Source organism: Pristiophorus japonicus, unplaced genomic scaffold (assembly GCF_044704955.1).
Source record: "Pristiophorus japonicus isolate sPriJap1 unplaced genomic scaffold, sPriJap1.hap1 HAP1_SCAFFOLD_673, whole genome shotgun sequence".
NCBI classification, from domain to species: Eukaryota; Metazoa; Chordata; class Chondrichthyes; family Pristiophoridae; genus Pristiophorus; species Pristiophorus japonicus.
The window spans coordinates 225,358-244,959 of record NW_027254586.1 but is presented as its reverse complement, the minus strand read 5'-3'; the positions used below and the strand labels follow the sequence as shown (position 1 = coordinate 244,959).

Here is a 19,602-nt window from a genome sequence, read left to right as displayed (position 1 = left end):
CGGGTAGAACGTGGAATAGTCAAGTCTGGAGGGGACAGAGGCAGGGATGAGGGCTTCAGCAGCGGATGAGCTGGGGCAGGGAGTGGGGGGAACGGAGATGGGCGATGTTACGGAGGTGGGAACCAGTCGGTCCAACAATGTATCTCGCCCTGTTGCTGTTTCGGAAGGTGGTGCTCCCTCGTGACCTTTGACTGTTGACCTTGCTGTCCACAGGCTGTGACTATGACCAGTTTTGGAACGATGACATGTCCAAGTGCCTCTCCTGCACGATCTGTAAGAACCAGTCGAAGACCCCAGGATGTGACTCGTGCCCCAGGGGTAAGTCTGACCTCTCGTCCATCCTTTGAGCCTGTTTCACCCTGCAACGCCAATCGAGAGGAGGGCTTTGCGTTTATATAGCGGCTCACACCACCTCAGGATCTCCCGGAGCTCTCCAGAGCCCATGAAGTAGAACATAAGAAGATCAGAAATAGGAGCAGGAGTCGGCCATTCGGCCCCTCGAGCCTGCTCCGCCATTTAATACGACCATGGGCTGATCCGATCATGGACTCAGCTCCACTTCCCCGCCCGCTCCCCATAACCCTTCACTCCCTTATCGCTCAAAAATCTGTCCTTAAATATATTCAATGTCCCAGCCTCCACAGCTCTCTGGGGCAGAGAATTCCACAGATTTACAACCCTCTGAGAGAAGAAATTCCTCCTCATCTCAGTTTTAAATGGGCGGCCCCTTATTCTAAGACCGTGCCCCCTAGTTCTAGTCTCCCCCCATCAGGGGAACATCCTCTCTGCATCCACCTTGTCGAGCCCCCCCCCTCCAGACCGCAGAAATTGCAGGTGGCCTGGGAGCCCGCGGACCGACTTAAAAGCCGACTGCACGGGACTGCTCCGTGCGACACACTCCAAACCAAGCCCCCGATAAACGGAGGGAGCCCTCCATCGGGGAACCCCCGTCTCCTCCGGACGGCAAGGCAGTGCACTCAACAACTCTGCAGGGTGACCTGGACAGGTTAGGTGAGTGGGCAAATGCATGGCAGACGCAGTATAATGTGGATAAATGTGAGGTTATCCACTTTGGGGGCAAAAACACAAAGGCAGAATATTATCTGAGTGGCGGCAGATTAGGAGAAGGGGAGGTGCAACGAGACCTGGGTGTCATGGTACATCAGTCATTGAAAGTTGGCCATGCAGGTACAGCAGGCGGTGAAGAAGGCAAATGGTATGTTGGCCTTCATAGCGAGAGGATTTGAGTATAGGAGCAGGGAGGTCTTACTGCAGTTGTACAGGGCCTTGGTGAGGCCTCACCTGGAATATCATGTACAGTTTTGGTCTCCTAATCTGAGGAAGGACGTTCTTGCTATTGAGGGAGTGCAGCGAAGGTTCACCAGACTGATTCCCGGGATGGCAGGACTGACATACGAAGAGAGACTGGATCGACTGGGCTTATAGTCACTGGAATTTGGAAGGATGAGAGGGGATCTCATCGAAACTTATAAAATTCTGACGGGATTGGACAGGTTAGATGCAGGAAGAATGTTCCCGATGTTGGGGAAGTCCAGAACCAGGGGTCACACAGTCTAAGGATAAGGGGTAAGCCATTTAGGACCGAGATGAAGAGAAACTTCTTCACCCAGAGAGTGGTGAACCTGTGGAATTCCCTGCCGCAGACAGTTGTTGAGGCCAGTTCGTTGGATATATTCAAGAGGGAGTTAGATGTGGCCCTTACGGCTAAAGGGATCAAGGGGGTATGGATAGAAAGAGGGAAACATAGAAAATAGGTGCAGGAGCAGGCCATTCGGCCCTTCGAGCCTGCACCACCATTCAATATGATCATGACTGATCATTCACCTCAGTAACCCATTCCTGCTTTCTCTCCATACCCCACGTTACAACAGTGACCACAAACCAAAAGTACTTCATTGGCTGTGAAGCCTTTGTAGACGCCCGGTGGTCGTGAACGGCGCTATATCAATGCGATCTGACCAATGGCAGGGCACAGGCTCGAAGGGAAAGTGGGTAATCACGCCCCCCCCCACCCCCTACTGGCCGTGCCCAGAAACTGCGCCTGTTCACAAAATCACGGACATTTCCCATTCAATTTTCCAACGTCAACGTCACGCTGCAGTGGCAGGCTCTTGCCACCAGCTGGCGCTCTCCAGCGCCAAAGGTTCTGAAGTCCCTCCTGTCGGGAAGGATGGCAAAGCCTCCCCTTTTTCTCCGAGTCGTAGAATCATGGAATTTTACCGCACGGGAGGAGGCCATTCGGCCCATCGTGTCCCAAAGCCGACCGACCAAGAGCGACCCCGGCCTGATCCCACTTTCCCGCTCTGGGTCCGTAGCCCTGTAGGTTTACGGCACTTCAGGGGCACATCCAGGTACTGTTTAAATGTGGTGAGGGTTTCTGCCTCTACCACCCTTTCAGGCCGTGAGTTCCAGACCCAGACCCCCACCACCCTCTGGGTGAAGACATTTCCCCTCAAACTCCCTCTAAACCTCCCCCCAATTACTTTAACTCTAGGCCCCCTGGTTGTTGACCCCTCTGCCAAGGGGAAACAGGTCCGTCCTATCCACTCGATCCAGGCCCGTCATCATTTTATACACCTCAATCAGGTCTCCCCTCAGCCGCCTCTGTTCCAAGGGAAACAAACCCCAGCCTATCCAATCTTTCCTCGTCGCCAAAATTCTCCAGTCCCGGCAACATGCTGGTAAATCTCCTCTGCACCCTCTCCAGTGCAACATCCTGGTAAATCTCCTCTGCACCCTCTCCAGTGCAACATCCTGGTAAATCTCCTCTGCACCCTCTCCAGTGCAACATCCTGGTAAATCTCCTCTGTACCCTCTCCAGTGCAACATCCTGGTAAATCTCCTCTGTACCCTCTCCAGTGCAACATCCTGGTAAATCTCCTCTGTACTCTCTCCAGTGCAACATCCTGGTAAATCTTCTCTGCACCCTCTCCAGTGCAACATCCTGGTAAATCTCCTCTGCACCCTCTCCAGTGCAACATCCTGGTAAATCTCCTCTGTACCCTCTCCAGTGCATCATCCTGGTAAATCTCCTCTGTACCCTCTCCAGTGCAACATCCTGGTAAATCTCCTCTGCACCCTCTCCAGTGCAACATCCTGGTAAATCTCCTCTGCACCCTCTCTAGTGCAACATCCTGGTAAATCTCCTCTGTACCCTCTCCAGTGCAACATCCTGGTAAATCTCCTCTGTACTCTCTCCAGTGCAACATCCTGGTAAATCTCCTCTGTACTCTCTCCAGTGCAACATCATGGTAAATCTCCTCTGTACCCTCTCCAGTGCAACATCCTGGTAAATCTCCTCTGTACTCTCTCCAGTGCAACATCATGGTAAATCTCCTCTGTACCCTCTCCAGTGCAACATCCTGGTAAATCTCCTCTGTACCCTCTCCAGTGCAACACCCTTGTAAATCTCCTCTGTACCCTCTCTCGTGCAACATCCTGGTAAATCTACTCTGTACCCTCTCCAGTGCAACATCCTGGTAAATCTCCTCTGTACCCTCTCTAGTGCAACATCCTGGTAAATCCCCTCTGTACCCTCTCCAGTGCAACATCCTGGTAAATCTCCTCTGTACTCTCTCCAGTGCAACATCATGGTAAATCTCCTCTGTACCCTCTCCAGTGCAACATCCTGGTAAATCTCCTCTGTACTCTCTCCAGTGCAACATCATGGTAAATCTCCTCTGTACCCTCTCCAGTGCAACATCCTGGTAAATCTCCTCTGCACCCTCTCTAGTGCAACATCCTGGTAAATCTCCTCTGTACCCTCTCCAGTGCAACATCCTGGTAAATCTCCTCTGTACCCTCTCCAGTGCAACATCCTGGTAAATCTCCTCTGTACCCTCTCCAGTGCAACATCCTGGTAAATCTCCTCTGCACCCTCTCTAGTGCAACATCCTGGTAAATCTCCTCTGTACTCTCTCCAGTGCAACATCCTGGTAAATCTCCTCTGTACTCTCTCTAGTGCAACATCCTGGTAAATCTCCTCTGCACCCTCTCCAGTGCAACATCCTGGTAAATCTCCTCTGCACCCTCTCTAGTGCAACATCCTGGTAAATCTCCTCTGTACCCTCTCCAGTGCAACATCCTGGTAAATCTCCTCTGTACCCTCTCCAGTGCAACATCCTGGTAAATCTCCTCTGTACCCTCTCCAGTGCAACATCCTGGTAAATCTCCTCTGCACCCTCTCCAGTGCAACATCCTGGTAAATCTCCTCTGTACCCTCTCCAGTGCAACATCCTGGTAAATCTCCTCTGTACTCTCTCCAGTGCAACATCCTGGTAAATCTCCTCTGTACTCTCTCCAGTGCAACATCATGGTAAATCTCCTCTGTACTCTCTCCAGTGCAACATCATGGTAAATCTCCTCTGTACCCTCTCCAGTGCAACATCATGGTAAATCTCCTCTGTACCCTCTCCAGTGCAACATCCTGGTAAATCTCCTCTGTACTCTCTCCAGTGCAACATCATGGTAAATCTCCTCTGTACCCTCTCCAGTGCAACATCCTTGTAAATCTCCTCTGTACCCTCTCTCGTGCAACATCCTGGTAAATCTCCTCTGTACCCTCTCCAGTGCAACATCCTGGTAAATCTCCTCTGTACCCTCTCCAGTGCAACATCCTGGTAAATCTCCTCTGTACTCTCTCCAGTGCAACATCCTTGTAAATCTCCTCTGTACTCTCTCCAGTGCAACATCATGGTAAATCTCCTCTGTACTCTCTCCAGTGCAACATCATGGTAAATCTCCTCTGTACCCTCTCCAGTGCAACATCCTGGTAAATCTCCTCTGTACTCTCTCCAGTGCAACATCCTGGTAAATCTCCTCTGTGCCCTCTCCAGTGCAACATCCTGGTAAATCTCCTCTGTACTCTCTCCAGTGCAACATCATGGTAAATCTCCTCTGCACCCTCTCCAGTGCAACATCCTGGTAAATCTCCTCTGTACTCCCTCCAGTGCAACATCCTGGTAAATCCCCTCTGTACCCTCTCCAGTGCAATCACATCTTTCCTGTAATGTGGTGACCCAGAACTGCACGCAGTACTCCAGCTGTGGCTTTATGTCAACCGCAGTGTGGGACCGGGAATTCCAGCCCGCTGCCCAGCCACACATACCCAGAAAAGCCCACAGCACCTGCTGTTTCCCCCGTTCTCAACTCGCCTCGAAATTATTTTTTTTCCACAGAATGTCGGCAGGGCATGTTCTGGAACATTGACACCCAGCGTTGCATTCCGTGCGAGATCTGCAAATCGCAACCCAACACGCCTCAGTGCTTCACCTGCACGATAAAAGGTAAGACTCCGGAAGAGAGAGAGGGACTGAGAGACACCAGTCAGTGCACAGGTATCTCCCTGAGAGAGAGGGGGCTGAGAGACACCAGTCAGTGTACAGATATCTCCCTGAGGGAGAGGGGACTGAGGGACACCAGTCAGTGTACAGATATCTCCCTGAGGGAGAGGGGACTGAGAGACACCAGTCAGTGTACAGATATCTCCCTGAGGGAGAGGGGACTGAGAGACACCAGTCAGTGTACAGATATCTCCCTGAGGGAGAGGGACTGAGAGACACCAGTCAGTGTACAGATATCTCCCTGAGGGAGAGGGGACTGAGAGACACCAGTCAGTGTACAGATATCTCCCTGAGGGAGAGGGACTGAGGGACACCAGTCAGTGTACAGATATCTCCCTGAGGGAGAGGGACTGAGAGACACCAGTCAGTGTACAGATATCTCCCTGAGGGAGAGAGGGGACTGAGAGACACCAGTCAGTGTACAGATATCTCCCTGAGGGAGAGGGGACTGAGAGACACCAGTCAGTGTACAGATATCTCCCTGAGGGAGAGGGGACTGAGAGACACCAGTCAGTGTACAGATATCTCCCTGAGGGAGAGGGGACTGAGAGACACCAGTCAGTGTACAGTTATCTCCCTGAGGGAGAGGGACTGAGAGACACCAGTCAGTGTACAGATATCTCCCTGAGGGAGAGGGGACTGAGAGACACCAGTCAGTGTACAGATATCTCCCTGAGGGAGAGGGGACTGAGAGACACCAGTCAGTGTACAGATATCTCCCTGAGGGAGAGGGACTGAGAGACACCAGTCAGTGTACAGATATCTCCCTGAGGGAGAGGGAACTGAGACACACCAGTCAGTGTACAGATATCTCCCTGAGGGAGAGGGACTGAGAGACACCAGTCAGTGTACAGATATCTCCCTGAGGGAGAGGGGACTGAGAGACACCAGTCAGTGTACAGATATCTCCCTGAGAGAGAGGGGACTGAGAGACATCAGTCAGTGTACAGATATCTCCCTGAGGGAGAGGGGACTGAGAGACACCAGTCAGTTTACAGATATCTCCCTGAGGGAGAGGGGACTGAGAGACACCAGTCAGTGTACAGATATCTCCCTGAGGGAGAGGGGGACTGAGAGACACCAGTCAGTGTACATTATCTCCCTGAGTGAGAGGGGACTGAGAGACACCAGTCAGTGTACAGATATCTCCCTGAGGGAGAGGGGACTGAGAGACACCAGTCAGTGCACAGATATCTGCCTGAGGGAGAGGGGACTGAGAGACACCAGTCAGTGTACAGATATCTCCCTGAGGGAGAGGGGACTGAGAGACACCAGTCAGTTTACAGATATCTCCCTGAGGGAGAGGGGACTGAGAGACACCAGTCAGTGTACAGATATCTCCCTGAGGGAGAGGGGACTGAGAGACACCAGTCAGTGTACAGATATCTCCCTGAGGGAGAGGAGACTGAGAGACACCAGTCAGTGTACAGGTATCTCCGAGGGAGAGGGACTGAGAGACACCAGTCAGTGTACAGATATCTCCCTGAGGGAGAGAGGACTGAGAGACACCAGTCAGTGTACAGATATCTCCCTGAGGGAGAGGGACTGAGAGACACCAGTCAGTGTACAGATATCTCCCTGAAGGAGAAGGACTGAGAGACACCAGTCAGTGTACAGATATCTCCGAGGGAGAGGGACTGAGAGACACCAGTCAGTGTACAGATATCTCCCTGAAGGAGAGGGACTGAGAGACACCAGTCAGTGTACAGATATCTCCCTGAGAGAGAGGACTGAGAGACACCAGTCAGTGTACAGATATCTCCCTGAGAGAGAGGGACTGAGAGACACCAGTCAGTGGACAGATATCTCCCTGAGGGAGAGGGACTGAGAGACATCAGTCAGTGTACAGATAGCTCCCTGAGAGAGAGGGACTGAGAGACACCAGTCAGTGTGCATATATATCCCTGAGGGAGAGGGGACTGAGAGACACCAGTCAGTGTATAGATATCTCCCTGAGGGAGAGGGGACTGAGAGACACCAGTCAGTGTATAGATATCTCCCTGAGGGAGAGGGGACTGAGAGACACCAGTCAGTGTATAGATATCTCCCTGAGGGAGAGAGGGGACTGAGAGACACCAGTCAGTGTACAGCTATCTCCCTGAGGGAGAGGGGACTGAGAGACACCAGTCAGTGTACAGATATCTCCCTGAGGGAGAGGGACTGAGAGACACCAGTCAGTGTACAGATATCTCCCTGAGGGAGAGGGACTGAGAGACACCAGTCAGTGTACAGATATCTCCCCTAGGAGGGGCAGTGCTGAGGGAGCGCCGCACTGTCGGAGGGGCGGTACTGAGGGAGCGCCACACTGTCGGAGGGGCAGTACTGAGGGAGCTCCGCACTGTCGGAGGGGCAGTACTGAGGGAGCGCCGTACTGTCGGAGGGGCGGTACTGAGGGAGCGCCACACTGTCGGAGGGGCGGTACTGAGGGAGCTCCGCACTGTCGGAGGGGCAGTACTGAGGGAGTGCCGCACTGTGAGAGGGGCAGTACTGAGGGAGCACCGCACTGTCGGAGGGGCGGTACTGAGGGAGTGCCGCACTGTCGGAGGGGCAGTATTGAGGGAGTGCCGCACTGTGAGAGGGGCAGTACTGAGGGAGCACCGCACTGTCGGAGGGGCGGTACTGAGGGAGCGCCACACTGTCGGAGGGGCAGTACTGAGGGAGTGCCGCACTGTGAGAGGGGCAGTACTGAGGGAGCACCGCACTGTCGGAGGGGCGGTACTGAGGAGCACCGCACTGTCGGAGGGGCAGTACTGAGGGAACGACGCACTGTCGGAGGGGCAGTACTGAGGGACCCCCGCACTGTCGGAGGGGCAGTACTGAGGGAGTGCCGCACTGTCGGAGGGGCAGTACTGAGGGAGTGCCGCACTGTCGGAGGGGCAGTACTGAGGGAGCACCGTACTGTCGGAGGGGCAGTACTGAGGGAGTGCCGCACTGTCGGAGGGGCAGTACTGAGGGAGCACCGCACTGTCGGACATGCATTGTATCATGTAGCTTGCAGAGAGCTTGATCCTTGTTGACTCCATGTTCACTTCTCCCTCAGCAACCTCTCCGCCGCCACGAACTGCCCAGGGGCCGGACATCCCAGATTGGGTGTGGATCCTCATCGCCATGGTGATCGTGGTCGTGTTGTTGGCTGTGGTTGTGGCCTGGGTCAAATCAAAGGGCCTCGAAGTGTCTGAGGTGGCAAGTGAGTGTTTGAAGCATTGACCGAGAGTTCAATCCCCGAGGTAACTCTCCCCAAAACACCCCTCCGCATCAGGGACCCCTTTTATAGAGTGTCTCCCCATCAGGGACCCCTTTTATAGAGGGTCTCCCCATCAGGGACCCCTTTTATAGAGAGTCTCCCCATCATGGACCCCTTTTATAGAGAGTCTCCCCATCAGGGACCCCTTTTATAGAGAGTCTCCCCATCAGGGACCCCTTTTATAGAGGGAGTCTCCCCATCAGGGACCCCTTTTATAGAGGGAGTCTCCCCATCAGGGACCCCTTTTATAGAGAGTCTCCCCATCAGGGACCCCTTTTATAGAGAGAGTCTCCCCATCAGGGACCCCTTTTATAGAGAGTCTCCCCATCAGGGACCCCTTTTATAGAGAGTCTCCCCATCAGGGACCCCTTTTATAGAGAGTCTCCCCATCAGGGACCCCTTTTATAGAGAGTCTCCCCATCAGGGACCCCTTTTATAGAGAGTCTCCCCATCAGGGACCCCTTTTATAGAGGGAGTCTCCCCATCAGGGACACCTTTTATAGAGGGAGTCTCCCCATCAGGGACCCCTTTTATAGAGAGTTTCCCCATCAGGGACCCCTTTTATAGAGAGTCTCCCCATCAGGGATCCCTTTTATAGAGAGTCTCCCCATCAGGGACCCCTTTTATAGAGAGTCTCCCCATCACGGACCCCTTTTATAGAGGGAGTCTCCCCATCAGGGACCCCTTTTATAGAGGGAGTCTCCCCATCAGGGACCCCTTTTATAGAGGGAGTCTCCCCATCAGGGACCCCTTTTATAGGGAGTCTCCCCATCAGGGACCCCTTTTATAGAGGGAGTCTCCCCATCAGGGACCCCTTTTATAGAGGGAGTCTCCCCATCAGGGACCCCTTTTATAGAGAGTCTCCCCATCAGGGACCCTTTTATAGAGAGTCTCCCCATCAGGGACCCCTTTTATAGAGAGTTTCCCATCAGGGACCCCTTTTATAGAGAGAGTCTCCCCATCAGGGACCCCTTTTATAGAGAGTCTCCCCATCAGGGACCCCTTTTATAGAGGGTCTCCCCATCAGGGACCCCTTTTATAGAGAGAGTCTCCCCATCAGGGACCCCTTTTATAGAGAGAGTCTCCCCATCAGGGACCCCTTTTATAGAGGGAGTCTCCCCATCAGGGACCCCTTTTATAGAGGGAGTCTCCCCATCAGGGACCCCTTTTATAGAGAGTTTCCCATCAGGGACCCCTTTTATAGAGAGTCTCCCCATCAGGAACCCCTTTTATAGAGAGAGTCTCCCCATCAGGGACCCCTTTTATAGAGAGAGTCTCCCCATCAGGGACCCCTTTTATAGAGAGTCTCCCCATCAGGGACCCCTTTTATAGAGAGTCTCCCCATCAGGGACCCCTTTTAAAGAGGGAGTCTCCCCATCAGGGACCCCTTTTATAGAGAGTCTCCCCATCAGGGACCCCTTTTATAGAGAGTCTCCCCATCAGGGACCCCTTTTATAGAGAGTCTCCCCATCAGGAACCCCTTTTATAGAGAGAGTCTCCCCATCAGGGACCCCTTTTATAGAGGGAGTCTCCCCATCAGGGACCCCTTTTATAGAGAGTCTCCCCATCAGGGACCCCTTTTATAGAGAGTCTCCCCATCAGGGACCCCTTTTATAGAGAGAGTCTCCCCATCAGGGACCCCTTTTATAGAGAGTCTCCCCATCAGGGACCCCTTTTATAGAGAGTTTCCCCATCAGGGACCCCTTTTATAGAGGGAGTCTCCCCATCAGGGACCCCTTTTATAGAGTTTCCCATCAGGGACCCCTTTTATAGAGAGAGTCTCCCCATCAGGGACCCCTTTTACAGAGGGTCTCCCCATCAGGGACCCCTTTTATAGAGAGTCTCCCCATCAGGGACCCCTTTTATAGAGGGAGTCTCCCCATCAGGGACCCCTTTTATAGAGAGTCTCCCCATCAGGGACCCCTTTTATAGAGAGAGTCTCCCCATCAGGGACCCCTTTTATAGAGAATCTCCCCATCAGGGACCCCTTTTATAGAGGGAGTCTCCCCATCAGGGACCCCTTTTATAGAGGGAGTCTCCCCATCAGGGACCCCTTTTATAGAGAGTTTCCCATCAGGGACACCTTTTATAGAGGGTCTCCCCATCAGGGACCCCTTTTATAGAGAGTCTCCCCATCACGGACCCCTTTTATAGAGGGAGTCTCCCCATCAGGGACCCCTTTTATAGTGAGTCTCCCCATCAGGGACCCCTTTTATAGAGGGAGTCTCCCCATCAGGGACCCCTTTTATAGAGAGTCTCCCCATCAGGGACACCTTTTATAGAGAGTCTCCCCATCAGGGACCCCTTTTATAGAGAGAGTCTCCCCATCAGGGACCCCTTTTATAGAGAGAGTCTCCCCATCAGGGACCCCTTTTATAGAGGGAGTCTCCCCATCAGGGACCCCTTTTATAGAGGGAGTGTCCCCATCAGGGACCCCGCGTTTGATGCAGGAACGTTGGCCGTAGACACTCTAACCCCCCTCACCTGTGTTTGGACCCACAGAGCCTGTGCAAGAGATCGGGATCAGCGATCGTGCAGAGCACAACATGCTTACCTCCGAGTGATGGTGAGCAATACTGAGGGAGCGCCGCACTGTCGGAGGGGCAGTACTGAGGGAGCGCCGCACTGTCGGAGGGGCAGTACTGAGGGAGTGCCGCACTGTCGGAGGGGCAGTACTGAGGGAGTGCCGCACTGTCAGAGGGGCAGTACTGAGGGAGCGCCGCACTGTCGGAGGGGCAGTACTGAGGGAGTGCCGCACTGTCAGAGGGGCAGTACTGAGGGAGCGCCGCACTGTCGGAGGGGCAGTACTGAGGGAGTGCCGCACTGTCGGAGGGGCAGTACTGAGGGAGCCCCGCACTGTCGGAGGGGCAGTACTGAGGGAGCGCCGCACTGTCGGAGGGGCAGTACTGAGGGAGCGCCGCACTGTCGGAGGGGCAGTACTGAGGGAGCGCCGCACTGTCGGAGGGGCGGTACTGAGGGAGCGCCGCACTGTCGGAGGGGCAGTACTGAGGGAGCGCCGCACTGTGGGAGGGGCAGTACTGAGGGAGCGCCACACTGTCGGAGGGGCGGTACTGAGGGAGCCCCGCACTGTCGGAGGGGCGGTACTGAGGGAGCGCCGCACTGTCGGAGGGGCAGTACTGAGGGAGCACCGCACTGTCGGAGGGGCAGTACTGAGGGAGCGCCTTCATTGCAAGAGGATTTGAGTACAGGAGCAAGGATGTCTTACTACAGTTATACAGGGCCTTGGTGAGACCACACCTGGAGTATTGTGAGCAGTTTTGGTCTCCTTACCTAAGGAAGGATACACTTGCCATAGAGGGAGTGCAGCGAAGGTTCACCAGACTGATTCCTGGGATGGCAGGACTGTGGTATGAGGAGAGATTGGGTGGACTGGGCCTGTATTCACTGGAGTTTAGAAGAATGAGAGGGGATCTCATTGAAAGGTATAAAATTCTGACGGAGGTTGGACAGACTGGATGTGGGGAGGGTGTGTTTTCCCCCGGGGCTGGGAAGTCCAGAACAAGGGCTCACAGTCTCAGGATACGGGGGAGGAAATTTAGGAGCGAGATGAGGAGAAACGTTTTCACTCCGAGGGTGCTGAACCTGTGGAATTGTCTACCACAGGGGCAGTACTGAGGGAGCGCCTTCATTGCAAGAGGGTTTGAGTACAGGAGCAAGGATGTCTTACTCCAGTTACACAGGGCCTGGGTGAGACCACACCTGGAGTATTGTGAGCAGTTTTTCTACCACAAGTCACTGAATATATTTAAGAGGGAGATAGACAGATTTCCAGACACAAAAGGTATCAAGGGGTATGGGGGAACAAGCGGGAATATGGTGTTGAGATAGAGGATCAGCCCATGGTCATATTGAATGGTGGTGCAGGCTCGAAGGGCCGAATGGCCTACTCCTGCACCTATTTTTCGATGTTTCAATATAAATGCAAGTAATGCTGTTACTGTTAGTAACGAATCCTGCCGTTGTTTTCTGCTCCCCAGGAAGGCGGGATCTTGACCAATGAGACGTCTGAATGAGCCACTCGGATTTCAAGTGTCTGGGACAAGAATGACTTTTGCAGCTTGAGAGTTTGAGATTGGCCTGACTCTGGGAATTGTGGTTTGAACAGATCCGGAGCGTCGGCAATCAAGAACTTTTCTCATCGCTGCCTTGCGGGAACAATCGAGTTTGTGAGCCTGATTCTCGGCTTCGGGATCAAGTCATTGCACCTTCGAGCACAAGGGCTCCAAACGTCAGGCTCTGGAGCATCAACCTTCGCACTGTTTCTGGGACCGGGGTGTCACAGTGTGTGAGATACACTGTCCTTTCCCCCTCTGGGACCGGGGTGTCACAGTGTGTGAGATACACTGTCCTTTCCCCCTCTGGGACCGGGTGTCACAGTGTGTGAGATACACTGTCCTTTCCCCCTCTGGGACCGGGTGTCACAGTGCGTTAGATACACTGTCCTTTCCCCCTCTGGGACCGGGTGTCACAGTGCGTTAGATACACTGTCCTTTCCCCCTCTGGGACCGGAGGTCACAGTGCGTTAGATACACTGTCTTTTTCACCTCTAGGAGTGTAGAGGGAGTCTTACTCTGTATCTAACCCCGTGCTGTACCTGCCCTGGGAGTGTTTGATGGGACAGTGTAGAGGGAGCTTTACTCTGTATCTAACCCCGTGCTGTACCTGCCCTGGGAGTGTTTGATGGGACAGTGTAGAGGGAGCTTTACTCTGTATCTAACTCCCTGTACCTGCCCTGGGAGTGTTTGATGGGACAGTGCAGAGGGAGCTTTACTCTGTATCTAACCCCCTGTACCTGCCCTGGGAGTGTTTGATGGGGACAGTGTAGAGGGAGCATTACTCTGTATCTAACCTGGGTTTGGCTTTCGAGAGGTTTGGCCTTGTTTTTTATATTTGGATGTGTTGTAAATGGAGCGTGTTACAAATTTGAGATGTGTATTTATAATTTTAAATAAAGCCTTTGATGATACATTTTGGTATTTATCTTGCTTTGATTGAAACAGAATGAAATGCTTTGTGGACCTGGGTGTCCTTGTTTGGGAATCACTGAGAGTTAACACGCTGGTGCAGCAAGCAATTGAGAAAGCAAGTGGCACGTTGGCCTTTATTACAGGAGGATTTGATTATAAGAGTAATGGTGTCTTACTGCAATTACACAGGGCCTTGGTGAGGCCACACCTGGAGTATTGTGCACAGTTCTGGTCTCCCTGACCGAAGGAAGAATATACTTGCTTAGGTCAGGAGACCAGAAGGCTATAAGAGATAATTGGCATTGTGGGTATAAGCGAAATAAGGCTTAAAGTGGGTAGCTTCTCCATCGGTTCAGTAAAAGGGGAAAATGTCTGTCGCTGACCTCACACATTCTGACATATTCCAGCACCAAGGACCCAGAGGGCCTCTGATTCAACATTGATGTACTAGGACACTGGATAACATCAAGGTAGGTCCAACTCCGACAAGATAAGACACCGTGGAAGACTCGAAACAGATTCTGATGAGACTCTGTGAAAAGACTCGAAACAGACTTTTAGGCGCCGTGTACGGTCAACAAATTCTCACCCAGTGAGGTCAGCCCAGTTAAGGGCGAAGGTTGCCGTGAGATCCTGGCCTGTTGATCCAGAATATTACCGACAAGGTAAACCCAATTGGAGATCAAGGGAGGTCGTGCCAGGGGCGCGAAGGGGGGGGGGGGGTCAATGAAATGTATAAACGGTGTACGGTTTGGCTATTCGGGGATCATCCCCACTCACAGGCGGCTGTGATGAGAAGTGTTCCCGGACGTGCGCCATTAAAGATCGTCGCACCCCGCCATCCGTCCCCGTCCACTAACTTCGAGGGCTGCTCGGCGGGTTGGGATGTGGGCTCGCCCTTTGTATCAGGGGGCCCGCTCGTGGGAAGAGAAGCCTTCCCATTTTTTTCCCCCTTTCAATTTGGTGCTTGCGAGCAGGGTGCAAGAACGTGGCGAACGGAACAATGACCCAGCCGTTGGGGTGAGGGTGTCTAATTTACCACCTTCGAGTTAGAGCTGTGACATTGTAAAAAAAAAGCGGGAGGGAAGGACATCTGTTCAAAGAACCATCTGTCGCGGGTCCCAGATGGACGGAGACAGAGGACAGGGACGATCGAGGCGTGGGAGGGGGTTAAGAGGCATACTCTGAGACGCCCGCGTTTGGGAAGCCCGGCAGTGCGAGGGTATGACGCCAGGGAAGACGAGACATATTGACCCAAGCCGTACGTGTGCATGGCGCAGGGACGAGACATGTTGACCCAGAAGCGTGGCAGTACGAGCGTACAGTGCAAAAGGAAGACATATAGACAACGTCCTGCATCCCAAACACGGATTCAAGGGAATGCCCAAAACCCCTGCACATTATCTGAATGGCGGCAGATGAGGAATAGGGGAGGTGCAACGAGACCTGGGTGTCATGGTACATCAGTCACTGAAAGTTGGCATGCAGGTACAGCAGGCGGTGAAGAAAGCAAATGGTATGTTGGCCTTTCATAGCGAGAGGATTTGAGTATAGGAGCAGGGAGGTCTTACTGCAGTTGTACAGGGCCTTGGTGAGGCCACACCTGGAATATTGTGTTCAGTTTTGGTCTCCTAATCTGAGGAAGGACGTTCTTGCTATTGAGGGAGTGCAGCGAAGGTTCACCGGACTGATTCCTGGGATGGCAGGACTGACATATGAAGAAAGACTGGATCGACTGGGCCTTTATACACTGGAGCTTAGAAGGATGAGAGGGGATCTCATAGAAACGTGTAAAATTCTGACGGGACTGGACAGGTTAGATGCAGGAAGAATGTTCCCAATGTTGGGGAAGTCCAGAACCAGGGGACACAGTCTAAGGATAAGGGGTAAGCCATTTAGGACCGAGATGAGGAGAAATTTCTTCACCCAGAGAATTGTGAACCTGTGGAATTCTCTACCACAGAAAGTAGTTGAGGCCAGTTCGTTAGATATATTCAAAAGGGAGTTAGATGTGGCCCTTACGGCTAAAGGGATCAAGGGGTATGGAGAGAAAGCAGGAATGGGGTACTGAGGGAATGATCAGCCATGATCTTATTGAATGGCGGTGCAGGATCGAAGGGCCGAATGGCCTACTCCTGCACCTATTTTCTATGTTTCTATGTCCCTGCCCAGGGGAAGCAACACAGTCACAGCACCGTACAAGAGGTTCTCCTCACCCCGCATGAAAGACAGACATTGCTAAAAGATTTACCCATCATCATCATCGGCAGTCCCTCGGAATCGAGGAAGACTTGCTTCCACTCTTAACATGAGTCCTTCGGTGGCTGAACAGCCCAATACGGGGAACCACAGTCCCTGTCACAGGTGGGACAGACAGACGTTGAGGGAAGGGGAGGGTGGGACTGGTTTGCCGCACGCTCCTTCCGCTGCCTGCGCTGGGTTTCTGCACGCTCTCGGCGACGAGACTCGAGGTGCTCAGCGCCCCCTCCCGGATGCACTTCCTCCACTTAGGGGGCGGACTGGTCTTTGGGCCCAGGGACTCCCAGGTGTCGGTGGGGATGTTGCACTTTATATCAGGGAAGCTTTGAGGGTGGTCCCTTGTAACGTTTCCTCTGCCCGCCTTTGGCCCGTTTGCCCGTGAAGGAGTTCCGAGTAGAGCGCTTGCTTTGGGGAGTCTCGTGTCTGGGGGGGGGACATGCGGACAATGTGGCCCTGCCCAGCGGAGCTGGTAGAGTGTGGTCAGTGCTTCGATGCTGGGGATGTCGGGCCTGGTCGAGGACGCTAACGTTGGTGCGTCTGTCCTCCCGGGGGATTTGCAGGATCTTGCGGAGACATTGTTGGTGGTATTTCTCCAGCGACTCGAGGTGTCTACTGTACATGGTCCGTGTCTCTGAGCCACACAGGAGGGCGGGTATCACTACAGCCCTGTAGACCATGAGCTGGAGGTGAGATACCTACTGTACATGGTCCATGTCTCTGAGCCACACAGGAGGGCGGGTATCACTACAGCCCTGTAGACCATGAGCTGGAGGTGAGATACCTACTGTACATGGTCCATGTCTCTGAGCCACACAGGAGGGCGGGTATCACTACAGCCCTGTAGACCATGAGCTCGGTGGTGGATTTGAGGGGCCTGGTCTTCAAACACTCTCTTCCCCAGGCGGCTGAAGGCTGCACTGGCGCACTGGAGGCGGTGTTGTATCTCGTCGCCAATGTCTGCTCTTGTTGATAGGAGGCTCCCGAGGTTTGGGAAATGGTCCACATTGTCCAGGGCCGGGCCGTGGATCTTGATGACTGGGGGGCAGTGCTGTGTGGTGAGGACAGGCTGGTGGAGGTCCTTTGTCTTACAGATGTTAAGCGTAAGGCCCCTGCTTTCATACACCTTGGTAAATACGTCGACTATATCCTGGAGTTCGGCCTCTGAATGTGCACAGACGCAGGCGTTGTCCGCGTACTGTAGCTCGACGACAGAGGTTGGGGTGATCTTGGACCTGGCCTGGAGGCGGCGTAGGTTAAACAGCTTCCCACTGGTCCTGTAGTTTAGTTCCACTCCAGCGGGGAGCTTGTTGACTGTGAGGTGCGGCACGGCGGCGAGGAAGATTGAGGAGAGGGTTGGGGCGATGACACAGCCCTGCTTGAACCCCGGTCCGGGCGTGGATTGGGTCTGCGATGGATCCGTTGGTCAGGATCACGGCCTTGCATGTCGTCCTGGAGCAGGCGGAGGATGGTGACCAACTTTTGGGGGCATCCGAAACGGAGGAGGACTCTTCATAGACCCCCGCGGTTGACAGCAAAGGCCTTCAAAGGTCAAGGGAAGAATCCAGCCCGCAAGAAATAGAAGGGTGGGAATAGAATGGAGCTAAAAGGGAGGGTGGGGGGGTGGAGTTTGGAGGAAAAATGACAATGTAGTGGCCCCGGAATGTATCCAACGGAACCTATTGAGAGTCTCTACCATGGATACACCCATATCGGTAGGACCAGCATGATAGGCTCCATGTCACGATGTTTGGTAGTGGAAAGGAATGTGTAGAGACACAGATAACCATTGTAGATGTATAACATGCGTTAAACACAACCCGGGGAAAGATAGAAACATAGAAAATAGGTGCAGGAGCAGGCCATTCGGCCCTTCGAGCCTGCACCGCCATTCAATATGATCATGGCTGATCATTCACCTCAGTACCCCATTCCTGCTTTCTCTCCATACCCCTTCATCCCTTTAGCCGTAAGGGCCACATCTAACTCCCTCTTGAATATATCCAACGAACTGGCCCCAACAACTCTCTGCGGTAGAGAATTCCACAGGTTCACAATTCTCTGAGTGAAGAAGTTTCTCCTCATCTCGGTCCTAAATGTCTTACCCCTTATCCTTAGACTGTGTGACCCCTGGTTCTGGACTTCCCCAACATCGGGAACATTCTTCCTGCATCGAACCTGTCCCGTCCCGTCAGAATTTGATATGTTTCTATGAGATCCCCTCTCATCCTTCTAAACTCCAGTGAATATAAGCCCAGTCGATCCAGTCTTTCTTCATATGTCAGTCCTGCCATCCCGGGAATCAGTCTGGTGAACCTTCGCTGCACTCCCTCAATAGCAAGAATGTCCTTCCTCAGATTAGGAGACCAAAACTGAACACAATACTCCAGGTGAGGCCTCACCAAGGCCCTGTACAACTGCAGTAAGACCTCTCTGCCCCTGTACTCAAATCCTCTCGCTATGAAGGCCAACATGCCATTTGCTTTCTACACCGCCTGCTGTACCTGCATGCCAACCTTCAGTGACTGATGTACCATGACACCCAGGTCTCGTTGCACCTCCCCTTTTCCTAATCTGCCGCCATTCAGATAATATTCTGCCTTCCTGTTTTTGCCCCCAAAGTGGATAACCTCACATTTATCCACATTATACTGCATCTGCCATGCTTTTGCCCACTCACCTAACCTGTCCAAGTCACCCTGCAGCCTCTTAGCGTCCCCCTCACAGCTCACACCGCCACCCAGCTTAGTGTCATCTGCAAACTTGGAGATATATTACACTCAATTCCTTCGTCTGAATTAATGTATATTGTAAATAGCTGGGGTCCCAGCACTGATCCCTGTTAGGGATTAAACAACAATTCCACATCCCATACCATCTGGAGTCTTCCGGATTGGTGGAGCGAATGAATAGGACCTTAAAAACAGCTCTGGCTAAGGCAATCGAAGAGACTAGACAGGGGTGGGTTGAGTTACAACCACGAATCCGAATGAAATTAAGAACTACCCTTAACCGGACTACCGAACTGACCCCCTTTGACAGGAAGAGCCATCAGAACGCTTTCCTTCGGGTTCAAATGCTCTCGGACCAGTGTGCACAAATCGTCGTACGATTTCTACGTGGGTTTCGCTGGAGTGAGCAGATGCTTCATGAGGCCATACGTTGGTGCCCCACAGATGGTGAGGAGGATCGCCCTCCGTTTGGCAGCGCTCTCTTCCCCATACAGCTCGTTGGCCACAAAGCATTGGTTGAGTCGCTCCACAAAAGTTTCCCAAACCGTCCCCCTCCGAGAATGTCTCCAGGGTGCCCACTGTTCTCTGCAGTTTTGGGTTCGCTATCTGCACCTCGTCGCCAGTTGTTGTGTATGGAGAAAGAGTCAGACTGAACACTGTGAGCTCCAAGTAAAGTGTGACCGTAGTCTTTTATTGCAGGTCTCCAGAGTGCCTCTCCAGCCTGTGAGGTCTCCTTAAATACCTGTGCTGCAAGGGATTATGGGAACCCTTGGGATTCCGGGGAATGGGCAAATGCATGGCAGATGAAGTATAATGTGGATAAATGTGAGGTTATCCACTTTGGTGGTAAAAACAGAGAGACAGACTATTATCTGAATGGTGACAGATTAGGAAAAGGGGAGGTGCAACGAGACCTGGGTGTCATGGTACATCAGTCATTGAAGGTTGGCATGCAGGTACAGCAGGCGGTGAAGAAAGCAAATGGCATGTTGGCCTTCATAGTGAGGGGATTTGAGTAC

At 53.0% G+C, this 19,602-nt stretch overlaps 1 protein-coding gene across 2 annotated transcripts in view; it reads left to right on the top strand.

The window, feature by feature from the left end:
- The window catches only part of LOC139256015 (uncharacterized), a 33,337-nt gene extending 19,743 nt beyond the window's left edge, over positions 1 to 13,594 (top strand). Inside the window, exons 2-6 of one of the 2 annotated variants that reach the window (XM_070874080.1) lie at positions 214 to 318; positions 5,199 to 5,306; positions 8,404 to 8,550; positions 11,110 to 11,173; positions 12,606 to 13,594. In XM_070874080.1, the coding sequence (XP_070730181.1) occupies positions 214 to 318; positions 5,199 to 5,306; positions 8,404 to 8,550; positions 11,110 to 11,171 (422 nt within the window). In that variant the 3' untranslated portion in view covers positions 11,172 to 11,173; positions 12,606 to 13,594. The remainder of the gene's footprint in view (positions 1 to 213; positions 319 to 5,198; positions 5,307 to 8,403; positions 8,551 to 11,109; positions 11,174 to 12,605) is intronic. The other variant, XM_070874081.1, reaches the window with a different exon arrangement.
- The last annotated feature ends 6,008 nt before the right edge of the window (positions 13,595 to 19,602 follow it).